Here is a 15,225-nt window from a genome sequence, read left to right as displayed (position 1 = left end):
GAGGAATAATTTCCGAGGTATGAGTGCCCTACCACCTTTCTCTGGAGCGATAATTATGAGTGAGAAGCCCAGCTTCAACCCTCACATCCGAACGTAGGTGGGAGACTGCCACAGCCCCTACGATAGAGAACAATGCATATCATAATCACAATCTCACTCTCAGAGATCACTGCTCATAGCACAGGTCTATTTATATCCATCTTATAGTCCACATCATTCATCCTCAATATCTTCAAGTTCATCGTCAAATCCTCAACATCACAATGTTATCATACCAATCGTCTTTACAACACTCTACCACTTCACTCAACTAAATCACCCTCAGTACTCCAGAAACCTAAGTCTCTGTCTTCTAAACTTTTGCCAGAAATATCTAGTTAAACTCACTTATAGTATTCTCTATGTTTAACATCCAAAAACAAGGTAAAAAGTCTTAAATAGGTGTCACAGAAGTTTACAAGCTTGTTGGGAAGGTGAAGTAGTTAAAAACAAGATTTTAGTTGAGAAACAGGGCATGTGTGTAGGCACAAGGGTATGCGTGCGCACGCCCAAGAAAGTTTTCAAATGTGTGCGTATGCATAGAGGTGTGCGTACGCACAAGTAGTAAAAATTTCAACTCTGTTCATCCGCACAAGGCATGCGAACGCCCTCAACAGAGAACACCTTCCAACGTGTGCGTGCGCACAGGGCTGTGCGTGTGCACAGGTTGCAAAACTTCGTTGGTTAATAAGGTTGCTTCACATGAGATATTTTCACATGAGAGAAAAGAGAAAACATTGGGAATAAGGTACCCTGTATGTTCAATGGCAGCTAAAAGGCACATAGCATCCACTACAAGTATCTTGGATGTTAATGGAGTAGTAAGCACATTTTAATTTCGACTAGTTCAATTCAGTTTCTAGCGCTAGCTCCAAATTAATGCATATGGTTTTAATTGGTGGGTTAATATTATTCTAGGGAATGTCTAATTTCTCAATGCCAGCAAGACACCTCTTTATGGAAATTCAGAAGATGGATTGTAGTTACTATCCTGAGGTATATGTGTATGTCTCTCTAATAATTCCTTTTCAAATGGAAGATTGAACTTACTGATTACAAAACAGTTCGCTACATGGATGGCCTTGCAGACTCTTCATAAGCTCTTTATTATCAATGCTAGATCTGGCTTCAAAATGCTACGAAAAGCCGTTAAGACATTCCTAGATGTTCGCATAGTAGCAAAAGTTCAAGTATAGATCATTATTATGTTCCATCATATTATTCCATTTTTTCATTTCTTGAACTAACACAATTCTTATTTCAGGTGTTAGGTTCTAATTATCTTAGTGTGTTACTTGAGGCTATTGATATAAGGTAACAAATTTTCTTTTCTTGTAAAGTCATCACATTTTTATGGTAAATGTGATAATATAGTGAACCTATAAGATTTAATTATTGTTTGATTATTATATAGTAATTTGCTAAGTTTTTTGGGTGGTAAATGCACATGTTCTACTTATGGAGGATGCTTAATGAGTGATAGAAGTCCATGGAAAAATCAAGATCTAGTAAAAATGATTAAGGTTTGGCAGTACTTGAAAATGGCATATTTTTTAACTCTTTCAACATCAAAAGGGTTGTGCTTTTACTTGGCATGTATGAATAGTAGTTGAGAGATATATATCACTTAATTTTGAAGGTAATTTCTTTGAGAGAAGAGACGGATAGTAAAAATGATTCAAATAATAGTGATGTGGCTTAGTATGGAGTATGGAGTATGAAAATAATGATGTGGTTTCTCACATGTGCCTCTCTTTGTTGAAAATCAAGACATTGATCCTGGTTAGGATTCTAAGGAGTTCATCCTTTTAGATTAATTTATTCTTTCATTCTTTTTTTTTTCTTGGCTTTCTTACCGCTATAAAACTTACAGTGAGTGGGTGCTGTTGTTGCAAATCATTTTTCCTCTATCTCATTTGTAATCAGCAACAGAAAAAAAAAAACAAATTCACTAAATTAAATTATATAATTTCACTTTCTTATATAGACTGAGTAAATATTAGACTTTTCTCTCTTTGTCACTTAACAAAGATTTCTTGTTTCTTAGTATAAATTTTATTTCTATTTTAAAGTTTATTTGCTAATAGGGACCAAATGTTAGCATGTGATCTATATACTCTATTTTTTATTTGATTTTTGTTTTCAATTGTCCGTTCATTTGGTTTATTGTCATTAATTATGATATATGTGAGGAGTTGTGCATACTATGATGTGACTTTGCTTTGCATGTTAATGAAGCAAGTGCTGAGCTTTCATATGGTAAAGTGGCTGAAACAAAAGTTCTCGAGCGTTGAAAAGGAAGAATAGCAATACCAGAAACAATCTATCCTGGCAGAGTCTGAATTGCATTACTCTCACGCCTGAGTAACAATTCTGTTAATAGTGTCTACTTAGTGTTCATGTATATATCACTGTATAAAACTAAGATTGAGACAAGTGTATTCACTCAACTATATTGATATGTTAGTTGGTTACTTTAATCACAACGTATGTTAATTGTTGAAAATTTTTTTCCTCTAACTTTTATGATTTAGATGTCTTGAATTTCTCATTTTTAGATTTATTTTGGGATTATCATCATTTTGAGATGTGATCATGCTTTTAAAAAAAATTAAATCTCATAAAACAAAATAAGCTATGGTTACGGTAAAAACCGTGCCCATAGATAAGACTATGGTCACGGTTTTAAGGTGGGGTGACCATAGATAAGCTTTGGACACAGTAAAAACCATGACTATAGCTTTAAGGTGGGATGACCATAGAGGCTATAGTCATGGCGAAAACCCATAGAGGCTATGGTCACGGTTTTAAGGAGGGGTGACCATAGAGACTATGGTCACGGTAAAAATCATGACCATCGATTAGGCTATGGTCACGGTTTTAATAAAGGGGATGACCATAGAGCAACCTATGGGCACGGTTTTTACGCATGACACGGTAAAAAAATATGGCCTAAGGTGCCAGAATTTGAGCACTACAACCGTGACCATAGATAAAAAAACCCGTAATCATAGGTCTATGACTATGGCAGAATAAGCCACGGTGAAAAAACCGTGACCATATAGAGCTATAGTCATTCTTTCACTAGCTATGGTCACGATTTTTCACTGTGATCATGGATTTTTCTTTTGGTAGTGATTGGTGATGTCTTCTCAAACAGAATTAACGACATCAAGGATGATAGCTGTTTACTTGTTCTTTTCATGTTAATGAGATTTGCGAAATTGTGATTCCTAAGAATTTTGTCCGTGTAATGCCAATTACATATCGTCCAATATCTTCATAAATAAAGAAATACGTGTCAGTAAATATGTTAGATTTGTACAAGAAGATCCTGACAAAGTTGCTACAACATTAGAAATATAGCACAATTTTTGAGATTAAATTACGAAATGTTATACATTTACCTAAAAAGAAATGAGAGAGAAACATATAAAAAATAAGATTAATAATGGGGAATGCCAATTTAATAGTAAGTAATTATGCACTAATAGCTATAAAGAAGAATTGAATTGATTTAAGAAAATTCTGCTAATACAGCACTAATAGTAAGTAATTATTATGCATAAGTATGTTACATATTTTCAATAGTTAAAGTATTTGAGACCCCCTGGGAAAAAAGAAAACTTCTTTTAACCTAAATTGTGATGTGACCAGGTTTAAACTTTACTATAAAAGTAAAAAAATAATATATCTATTATTAGTGTGATAATTGATATAATCGTTATAAGTTGGTTACGAAAAGTTCGGCATATATATTATAGGTCGGCTATTAAAATCACAATGACAAATTAGAACGTTATGATCAACATACGTTACAACCATAATTCGATAACGGACAAACTCGGATCACGAACTCCTAATATAAAAGAGAAGGAGGTACTCATTTGGAGATAAGTTAAATATTGCTTAAGAATAAAATAAAAAAACCTCACTTGAGCATTGGAGTACCTTTTACAGGTATCTTCCCGTATTTTTGTTCACTCTATGTCAAGGTGTGCCTCTTTTGGAGAAGAAGCTTGGAGCAGAGATAAAGAAGGTCGGAGTAGAAAGTCAACAAGGGCGAGTTATACCTCAACCATCAAGCAAGAACAATTGGCGTCCACCGTGGGGCCTAAAAAATAAAACCCTTTTCCCCCTTTTTTTTTCTAGATCCCAAAATTTCTTTATCTACCCATGACTAATCAACTTCCTCCAACACCCTCTAAACTCCTTCGGATTGTAACTGAGTTACAACAAGCTAATCAGCACATGGCGGAAAAAAAAATCAAAAGATGGCAAACCAAATAGCCGAGTTGACCAATATTCGGATTGAAAATAATGACGATCATGATGAACGAGGGGAAGATGAGGAACACGAATTTGATCCAACGCATGTTTCTAAAACTCAGCGGCACGAAAAAGGTCGGCAAACTAATGACTGATGCCAGGGCATCATAGCCTATTTTTCTATGCTTTTTCACTAGATTTTGGTTTAGTTTTCATACAAATTTTATTTATAAAGGAGCAAAAGCATGAATAATTTTTGCATGAAACAAAATCTCAAGCATAGGTGAATTTTAGTTAATATACAGGGTAAATATGATCAAATAGATCACACTAAGTGAAGTTATGATTTTGAGCATTATTAGCACACTTAGCATAGTAAAGATTATCTTGTATGTTACTTTGATACACTTATTTGTTTGATGATAGGCAAAAGAGAAGCAGAAAATGGGGCAAGGAAGAAGCAAGAAGGCAATGTTTGAGCCCAAAGTTAGACCTCAAACGCTACCTCAAACGTTGGCCAAGAGAAAGGTGCATAGTTGGAGGCAAAGTTGGATTCCAACTATGCCTTAAAGTTCAATTCAAGAGATCATAGTTGGAGCCAAAGTTGGACTCTAACCTGGGTCCAACGTTAGGGGTAGAGAGGTGCCAATATTGGAGGGAACGTTGGTGGTCCAACGTTACCTCCAACGTGCTCGACAAAATCTCAAAATGTGAAGTTGGAAATTTGCAGCCATGCGTACGCGTCGCCCACATGTACGCGTGGGAAGTGAAAAATCAGCAGCCACGCGTACGCACACTCACGCGTATGCGTGAGAAGTGAAAAATTGACAATCCACGCGTGCACGTCGCTCATGCGCACGCGTGGGGTGAACGTTGTCTCCAACGCTCATTTCAAACGTTAAAAAACCAAGGGTCACGTGTACGCGTCGCCCATACGTATGTGTGACCAAAAAATGTTAGAGGGAATGTTTGCATGCCAACATTGACGAAAATGCTGAGGAAGGGTTTGGAAGCAAAACTTTAATGCTACAACATCACTAAAGGCCCCAATTACACCCTTGGATCATGCAAGCAAGCTGAGCCTATCAACATCACTCAATCCAAGGCATAAGAAGCATCTAGATTAGGAATTTTAATTCAATTGTAATTTTCTCTTTCATTTTAGTTTGTAAGCCTATATATAGGCAGTAGCTGGATTGGAGAAATCATTCTGGATTAGAGGGGAGTCTAGAATCATGCATCCACATCCCCTGACACACACCACTCTTACACTCTTCTTCCTTTTCTTTGTTTTTCTTCCTTAGTAGTAGCTTCATTTTAATTTGTAATTTTCAATATGAATTCTGAAGTTTCAATTCCAGTTATTAATTCTTAATTTTTTTATTTATTTTTCTGCACTTTCTTTCTTTCTGTTTGAACAAAGCAATGAATTAAACTAACTTTTTTCATTGGGTTAGAGAGCTCTATTGTATTTAATAGATCAATTGTAGTTTTTATTCTTCTTCCTCTATCTTTTCTCTTGATTTTTCTAGAAAGATTTTGTTCTTTATTCAAGCATTTAATTATCTTGGAAGAGAAATTGAATGTACTTGGGTTTTTGTGATAAGCTTGGAAGAAAAATCATAGAAACCATGCTAGAAATGCTTTCTCACATTGGATTAGGTTGGGGGTTGGATGGATATCGTGACATGTAATCTTACCAATACTTTGATCTATAAAGGTGTGTGGTATAATCAGTGACCAAACTTTATCTCTTCCAATGAGCTCTTAGATTAAGGAATTGGGTAATTATTCATGCTTAGAGAGATTGGATTGCCAAGGAATTGGGATCCAATCACTTAAAATTTCTGAGGAGATCAATGAATGCATTGATTGAGGAAGAGATAAGAATAAACTTGATCCGGAGAATGTAATATCTCTTGATCCCAATAATTTTCTTTCTTTCTTTTTAGTTATTTACTATCTGGTACTTTTCTTCCATACATTCCTGTACTTTATTGCTCTTTTATATTCCAGCACTTTATTTTTTTTGTCATTTTACTTACTTCTCTGCAGTTTATGCTTACCTTTACTTTTATGCAATTTACATTTCCTGCTATTCATCATCCAATTGTGCTTGTCTAACTAGGATAATCAATTAACTATTAATTGCTTAATCCGTTAATCCTCGTAGGATCGACCTCACTCTTTTATTAGTTTTATTACTTGATACGACCCGGTGCACTTGCCGGTAGTTATTGCGTGGAAATTTTTTTTTCGCGTATTAAGTTTTCAAGTAATAACTATTCAACACAACCGGCCCTTCTGTATTTTCCGGTATAAAGTACACCGATTTTGCAGAACAGTCGAGCAAAACATGATTCTTAGATAACCAGTCCAAACCCAAGATAAGATCAAGACCGGTCATCGGTAAACAGATTAAATGATGAACAAAATCGCGTTGTTGGACCCTAGATCCATCACAAAGACAGCAATAAAGTGGTTCGACAGTTTGCCTCCTAGATCCATCACAAGTTTTGACGACTTAGCCAAAAAATTCCTTGCTAGATTCTCAATCCAAAAGGACAAAGCCAAACACACCCCGAGCCTGTTAGGGATCAAGCAAGGAGATCGGAAAAGTCTTCGCAACTACATGGAAAGATTCAACAAAGCGTGTCTAGACATACAAAGTCTGCTAACTGAAGCAACCATCATGGGTGTCATCAATGGCCTGCGAGAAGGACCTTTTAGTTACTCCATATCAAAAAAGCATACAACATCTCTGAATGAGGTACAAGAAAGGGCAGAAAATATATTAATACGGAGGAGAATTCTCAATTAGGAGAATCCTCAAAACTTGGGTTCTCCTATCCCTCTCGGGACAAGGATAAAGAGTCCAAGAAAAAAGAAGATCAACTCAGTGAGAAACCAAGAAAATACCACAATTACACCCCTCTTCGGGTGTCTCTTGTGGATGTTTACCGAGAAATATGCAACGCTGAGAAGATCCCACCACCCCGCCCAATCAAAAGCAAAAAAGAGGGGGAAGCTGGACAGAGTACTGTGAATATCACCAAATCTATGGACACCCCACCAACGAATGCTACGACCTAAAAAATATCATAGAGAAGCTAGCCCGGGAAGGAAGACTAGACAGGTTCTTGGCCAACAAAACTGACGAACCGAGAAAGAGAAGACGAGACGAAGAGGTCGGACGGGTTGAACAACCACCCCACACTCCTGAGAGACATGTTCATATGATAAATGGAGGATTCGCAGGAGGAGAGATCTCTAAATCATCTTGCAAAGGACACCTTAAAGAGGTATATCATGTCGGGGAAGAAGAGAGGTCATCCGACCTCCCCACAATTACCTTTACCCAAGAAGATGCAACAGGCGTCATCCCGGAACATGATGATCCCATGGTCATCACTATCATATTGGCCAATGTTAATCTCCACAGAACACTAGTAGACCAAGGAAGCTTCGCGGATATCTTGTTCAAATCCGCCTTCGACAAACTCGGTTTGTAAGATAAAGAGCTCAGAGCATACCCGAATAGTTTGTTCGGACTGGAAGATATTCCAATCCAACCACTTGGATATATCTCACTACACACAACCTTTGGAAAGGGAACCCGGTCAAGGACACTCAACATAGACTACATCGTAGTCGACGTGAGCTCAGCTTACAACTCCCTAATAGGTTAGACAACACTAAATCAGCTCACCGCAGTAGTCTCGACTCCACATCTCTGCATGAAGTTCCTAACTCCGGAGGGGATCGCCACGATAAAGGGAGACAAAAAAATCGCATGACGCTGTTATAATGAAAGTCTAAACCTTAAAGGCAACCCCAAAAGAGAGGAAGTCAACACTATTAAGCTCGGGGGAGTGCGAGCTCGCGAAGAATTTCGTTCAGAGCCGGAAGGCGAGACTGAAGAGGTCCAAATTGGCGATGCCTGGGATAGGACGACAAATATTAGGGCAACCTTAAAGGGAGATTTAAAAGAGTCTCTGATACAATTCCTAAAGGATAACGCCGATCTCTTTGCAGTGACGAACGGACTTCTTCTAGTAAAGAATTTCACAAATAAATTCTCGTTGCAAGTATAGTTTCTAAACTAGCAAAGAATCCTTTGGTACAAAAATTTGGTTGTCACAAGTAACAAACCCCTAATAAAATTGATAACCGAAGTATTTAAACCTCGGGTCGTCTGATAAACCCCATTTTGAGGGTTTATCTTGTATCGATTTCAGGGGTTTTATCAATGATTCCACACGCTTTTCATATGAAAATACAAGACTTTGTGTTCCTTTCCTAACTTTTGCCTCATGGATGAAAACATGCTTATTTTGCACTAAATTAGATACATTTCTAATCTTCTCTTGGTGCCATTCAATGCCGTGACCTGTGTGTTAAGTGGTTTCAGAATATAGGGCAGGGATGAACCGGAAGAGAGAAGGAGAATGGGCGCGAAGGAAAGGAGCATGAGGAATTGAGCTTTGGAAACTTCAGCAAGGGCGCGTGCGCGTACTTGGCGCGCCCGCGTGGATTGCGCAGCTAGAAGTCAAAGCCAGAAGCCAAGCCACGAGCCGGCTTGTGTAGCAGCTAGGCCATAACCCCCATGGGCGCGCACGCGTACGCTGCGCCTCCGCTCACATTGCAAGATGCCCCAGTGGCGCGCACGCGTACTTTGTGCGTACGCGCCGATGCTCGAACATGATTTTTTTAGAAGTCACGTGACCTTGGCATAGAGACATTTGGAGATCTCATCTTGGGGGAAGTGCCTTGGCGGGAAGAGCTTAAGAAGACCAAGGGTTGAAGGGTTAAGGACTTTTGGCTCATTTTTAGATGGTTTTATATTTTTTGCTATTGTTAGTTACACTCTTGGGTAGAGAGAGAGAGGGAGATTCCAAGCTCTCATTAGGGTTCATCTTCATCCATTTTCTGAATTTCCAATCACACTTTGGTGAGATCCATTGCAATTCTCAATTCACTTGTTCATGTTATAGATCTTCTTCTCCAATCTCAATTAGTGCTTGTAATTGCTCAATCCTCACAGATCCTAGATTCAACTTTGTAGTTTTGGATTTTTTCAATTTCTTGAGAAGTTCATTTCCATTGTTGTTCTTTGTTAATTGTTGTTAGTTCCTTGTGTTGAAGCACTTTCAATTCTACTTCCTTCTCATTTTTTACTATGCCCTTTTATCCTTGCTCATCAATTGTTTGATAAAATGCCAACATTAGTTATGGAGTAAAAGTTTCTTACTTGGCATAGGGTTTGGGTCATTAGAAAAAGTTAAATAGTTTATGTCAATTGTTGATTTGGAATTAGAAATTGCTAATTGACTTGGAGTGCACTAAAGCTAGATTTTCCTAGGGTAAAAACTAGGACTTGTGACTCAAGTTAGTTACTCTCATTTGACTTTCCTCTATACCTAGGGGTTAACTAAATGAAGCAAGGCCTAATTGTTATCATCATTGAAGGGACTATAAGGATAGAATTTCTAATGCCAACCCTAGGCCAAGTCTTCTAAAAATTGATTGCTTGTTTGTCATTTATTTTGCTAAACCTTCAAAAGAACCACAACAAGGCTTCCTAATCGATAAGATGCATGCTCTAGCAATTCCAAGGGAGGACGACTCGGGGGACTAGTACTCTCGGTTATAGATTGTAGGATTATTTGATGCAAAGTTTGAATGTCGATTAGACTATACTCACGATTATATCCATTATTGAATTCTATATCGGCATGATAAATTTCGTTTATCATCGTCTCTCAAGGAATTGCAGGGAAGTATGATTTATTATTGGTTATGGAAGCTTATCTTTTTGGGGTTTTTGAATAAGGAACAAGGAAAAGTAAATTGTAAGAAGGTAAATTAATAACTAATAAAGCTCTTAGTAAGGTATGAGAACTGAAAATCCTATCCTAGTTATCCTTATCAATTGTGATGAGAATTGTTTATTGCTCCCACTTAGTTAACCCTTACTAAATAAAGGAAAGTCAAGTGGACTAATCAATTTGATTCCTCAAGTCCTAGTCAACTCCTAAGGAAAGACTAGCTTTAGAGGGATCCAAATCAACCAGCAAATTCCAATTATCAAACAACAAAGGAGTTTGATAACTCAAGTGTCACCAATTACTCAACCAAAGCTAAAAGTTGAGAAATCTAAATATTGAAAGCATCAATCACATAAATTGAAGAAAGCAACCATAAATCTGAAAGTGAACATCGAACCGTCATTCAACGAAGGCAATAATGATTCTCCCATCAAAATCACTAACAATTCTTTTCTTGTTTTAGGTGCTAACGCCATGGATGCTCCGAGGAGAGTTACTATCAAGGAAGCGGGTGCACCGGATTATGTCCTTCAACCCCTTCATGTAACTCACCCCAATTTGAATGCAAACTTTGAACTCAAGACCGCTTTGATCAACCTCCTACCCAAATTTCATGGGCTTCCCGCATAAGACCCTATTCGACATCTTAAAGACTTTCATCGTATATGCTCAACAACAAGACGGGAAGGATCCGATGAGGTTGCTATATGGTTGTTTGCTTTCCCTTTCTCTCTTGAGGACAAGGCTAAAGAATGGTTCTACACTTTTTCTAGTGAAGTCACCTCCGATTGGGACTTGCTTAGACGAGGATTCTTGGATAAATTCTTGCCCCCAGAGAAGATGGATAGGCTAAGGAAGGAAATGTCTTGTATTGTACAAGGTGAAACGGAACCACTGTACGAGTATTGGGAACGGTTTCGTAAGCTACTAGACGCATGCCCTAATCACATGCTTGACACTCAAGTATTGCTTGGATACATATGTCAAGGGATGCGAGAACAAGATAGAACCCTCTTGGACACCTCTAGCAATGGTTCTTTGTCTAAATATAAAACAGCGGAGGAGGCATGGCAACTTATCATTGACTTAGCCGAATCCAATCAACATATGAGACGAAGAGTCAACCGCCCAAAAACCGTGAATGAGGTATCCACTAGTAGTGAAACCACCGCTCTAACCAAATCCTTGAGCGAAATGACATCCGTCTTGAGGCAACTCCAATTGAGTCAACAACAACCACAACAACCTCAACCTCAACCTCAACCATATCAACAACACTCTCCACCCCCTCAACAACACAATCAACAATTGGTCCCTCAAAAAGTGTGTGGCATTTGTTCTTGCTATTCCCACTACACGGATGAGTGCCCAAGCCTTCAAGAGGACAACACTTTGGCGGCTACCCACAATTTCTATGACCGCTCAAATCAAGGGTACGACCAAGGCGGTAATCCTAACCAAGGGCACCCTTATCAAGGAGGAAGCTACAATCAAGGGAGTGGGTACCACAATCAAAATTGGAGAGACAATCATCAACAAGGAAATAGGGACAACAACAACAATGGAGGAGGTCAAAGATGGAACAACAATTCACAAAACCGGCCACCATACAACCAAAACAACCCACCATACAACCAACAAAACCAACAAAGAAACTACCAAACATACCAACCACCACATCAAAGACCACCACCCAACCAATCACAAGCCCCTCAACTCACATATCCAACCGCCCCCTCCAACCAAGATGAAACACTCCGGACCATCATCCAAGGCCAAAAGGAACTACAAAACACACTTGCTTCCGGTCTCACCGGCCTCACCTCTACATTACAAGCTCTTCTTGCACGAATGGACACATCATCAAATCCCACTCCTCAACCCCCAATCCAAAGCGTCATTCCCTCTCAACCTCAACCCAATCCTAAGGGGGACATCAATGCCATCACCCTGAGATCTGGAACACAATTAAAAGAGAATGGAGCAAAGGATTCAAATCCCATCACAATCACTCAAGAGGAGGAGAGAATAGATATAGAAGAGGTAGTGGAAAAGGAGACACCACAAGTCATAGTTGAGGATGAAACTCAACCAACAAAAGAGACCCCCAAGACTAAGAGAACCTTGGAAGAAGAAATTGCTCAACCACTCCCATTTCCAACACTTGCAAAGAAAGCTAGGAAGCGCATAGAACTCGACCCCAAAATGGTAAAAATGTTCAAGAAAGTTGAGGTAACCATCCCCCTCTTTGATGCTATCCATCAAGTTCCTAGATATGCAAAATTCCTTAAAGATCTATGCATGAACAAGGATAGAATTCTTGAATTGGAAACCATCCCATTGGGGAGTTCTATTTCCGCTTTAATGGGAGCATTGCCCGAGAAGTGTGATGATCCAGGCCCTTGTATGGTCACTTGCACCGTCAATGGAGTTCAATTCGTAGATTGTATGTGTGACCTCGGAGCATGTGTTAGCATCATGCCTCTCTCCGTCTACCGAGTATTGAAGTTACCACCACTAAAAAGGTCGACGGCGAGATTTGTCCTAGCGGATAAAAGCATAATAACCGTGATGGGTGTTGTGGAAGATGTATTGGTGAACATCAAAGGGTTGGTATTTCCGATTGACTTCTATGTCCTTGAAATGCCATCAAGTGAAACCGAGAGAGCATCATCCATCCTACTTGGAAGACCATTTTTGAGAACTTCTAGATTTAAGCTAGATGCTTACTCGGGAACATACTCATTTGAGATAGATGGGAGAGTCGTAAGTTTTAGCCTAGAAGAAGCAATGAAGCATCCACCGGAAAATCACTCTCTATAACGGTGTGACCCAATTGACAACATTGTTGCCGAAGTGCACCTTGCAAAGTTAGATGAGAAGTACATGATTGAAGAGGCAAATGAAGATCCAAGCAAATTAAACACCACACACCATACAAACCATCCGGAAACCCAAACATCAAATCATGACAAAAAGATGGAATTGAAGCCACTACCTCCCCACCTAAGGTATTCATATCTTGATGAAGCCCAAAAGCTCCCCGTGATAATCGCACAAGAGCTAACTCCTCAACAAGAAGAAAAGTTGCTAGAGGTATTGAGAAAAAATAAAAGGGCAATTGGGTGGAGTTTGGCGGATCTAGTGGGAATAAGCCCCCAAGTATGCAAGCACCGCATATTCCTTGAAGAAGGAGCAAGACCGGTCCGACAACCTCAAAGGAGACTTAATCCAACCATTCTTGAGGTGGTGAAAAAAGAGGTCACTCGGCTACTTGAAGCGGACATCATCTATCCTATCTCGGATAGCGAGTGGGTAAGCCCGGTCCAAGTGGTGCCAAAGAAATCCGGGGTGACCACAATCAAAAATAAAAGCGGTGAACTTATAGCAACAAGAGTGCAAAATTCTTGGAGAGTATGCATAGACTACCGAAGGTTGAATGCGGCCACAAGAAAAGATCACTTCCCACTACCGTTCATCGATCAAATGCTTGATCGACTAGCCGGTAAATCATATTATTGCTTTCTTGATGGTTACTCCGGATACTTCCAAATACACATTGCTCTAGAAGACCAAGAAAAAACAACATTTACTTGCCCCTTTGGAACGTATGCTTACAAACGTATGCCATTTGGCCTATGCAACGCACCGGCAACGTTTCAAAGATGCATGATGAGCCTATTTGCGGACTTTCTAGAGCAATGTATGGAAGTCTTCATGGATGACTTTAGCGTGTACGGTGATTCATTTGATCATTGCTTATGTAACCTTGAAAAAGTCTTAGAGAGATGCACCAAAACAAACCTTGTCTTAAATTTTGAAAAGTGTCATTTCATGGTCAAAAAAGGCATTGTTTTGGGGCACATAGTTTCAAAAGAAGGAATCTCCGTAGATCCGGCAAAAATAAATGTCATATCTAGTTTACCTTACCCCTCCTCCGAGAGGGAAGTCCGCTCTTTTCTTGGACATGCAGGATTCTACCGGAGATTCATCAAAGACTTTAGCAAGGTAGCCCTACCTCTCTCTCGACTACTACAAAAGGACACTGAATTTGAGCTAAGCAAGGAATGTATGGAAGCATATGACAAACTTAAAGTGGCATTGACACAAGCTCCTATTGAGCGAGGACCGAATTGGGCTCAACCATTTGAAATCATGTGTGATGCTTCGAATTATGCGATAGGAGCTGCGTTAGCACAACGCGAGGGTAAGATTCCCTATGTCATAGCTTATGCTTCAAAGACACTAGATGGAGCCCAATCCAACTACACTACTACCGAGAAGGAACTCCTAGCTATTGTTTTTGCTTTGGACAAGTTCCGAGCCTATCTTCTTGGTTCCAAGGTAGTAGTGTTCTCGGATCACGCGGCACTAAAGTATTTATTGGCCAAAAAGGAATCAAAACCGAGATTAATTCGTTGGGTGCTTTTGTTACAAGAATTTGACTTGGAGATCAAGGATAGGAGTGGTTCCCAAAACTTAGTGGCGGACCATATAAGTCGCCTCGAACACACAAAAGGCGACACCACTCCTATCAATGACTCCTTTCCTCTAGATAGTTTGCACACAATCTCGGAAGTAGTTCCTTGGTATGCCCCAATAGCAAACTACTTGGTTTCACGCACCTTCCGTCCCAATCTCAACAAACATCAAAAGGATAAGCTGAAAAGCGAATCCAAATACTATGTTTAGGACGATCCCTATTTGTGAAGGTGTGGAGCGGACCAAATAGTGCGACGGTGCATACCTCAAACCGAATTCCAAGCAATCTTGGATGCTTGCCATTCTTCCGAAGGAGGTGGCCACTACGGCCCCCAAAGAACGGCAAGAAAGGTCCTTGATTGCGGATTTTGGTGGCCAACCCTTCCCAAAGATTCTTCCCTCTATTGCAAATCTTGTCCCAATGCATTCGGTTTGGAAATATTTCTAAGAAGGACGAAATCCCCCAACAAAATATGCTTTTTTGTGAAATCTTTGATGTATGGGGAATCGACTTCATGGGACCATTTCTAAATTCCAATGGCTTTCTCTACATCTTGTTAGCCGTCGATTATGTGTCAAAATGGGTGGAGGCAATCCCCACCCGGAC

General features: G+C 39.4%; 1 protein-coding gene across 1 annotated transcript; it reads left to right on the top strand.

Annotated features, from left to right (window-relative positions):
• The first annotated feature begins 514 nt into the window (after positions 1-514).
• LOC107637767 (phosphatidylinositol/phosphatidylcholine transfer protein SFH11-like) lies at positions 515-1,741 on the top strand. Its single transcript, XM_088484551.1, has 7 exons — positions 515-532; positions 732-860; positions 958-1,035; positions 1,128-1,229; positions 1,304-1,353; positions 1,454-1,562; positions 1,679-1,741. Exons 1-7 carry the CDS (start codon positions 515-517, stop codon positions 1,739-1,741), a joined length of 549 nt encoding a protein of 182 aa, XP_088340677.1.
• The last annotated feature ends 13,484 nt before the right edge of the window (positions 1,742-15,225 follow it).

This window comes from Arachis ipaensis, chromosome B4 (genome assembly GCF_059453495.1).
Source record: "Arachis ipaensis isolate K30076 ecotype BB chromosome B4, ASM5945349v1, whole genome shotgun sequence".
Lineage (NCBI taxonomy): Eukaryota > Viridiplantae > Streptophyta > Magnoliopsida > Fabales > Fabaceae > Arachis > Arachis ipaensis.
Note: the sequence above shows the minus strand (reverse complement) of the source record. Positions and strands in the feature narration are given on the sequence as shown.

What these genes read in the sequence shown, in the direction of transcription:
- LOC107637767 (XM_088484551.1), top strand. An exon ending in ATTGTAGTTACTATCCTGAG is followed by an intron (nt 1,036 to 1,127) that starts GTATATGTGTAT and finishes ATGGCCTTGCAG; the next exon opens with ACTCTTCATAAGCTCTTTAT. An exon ending in GCATAGTAGCAAAAGTTCAA is followed by an intron (nt 1,230 to 1,303) that starts GTATAGATCATT and finishes TTCTTATTTCAG; the next exon opens with GTGTTAGGTTCTAATTATCT.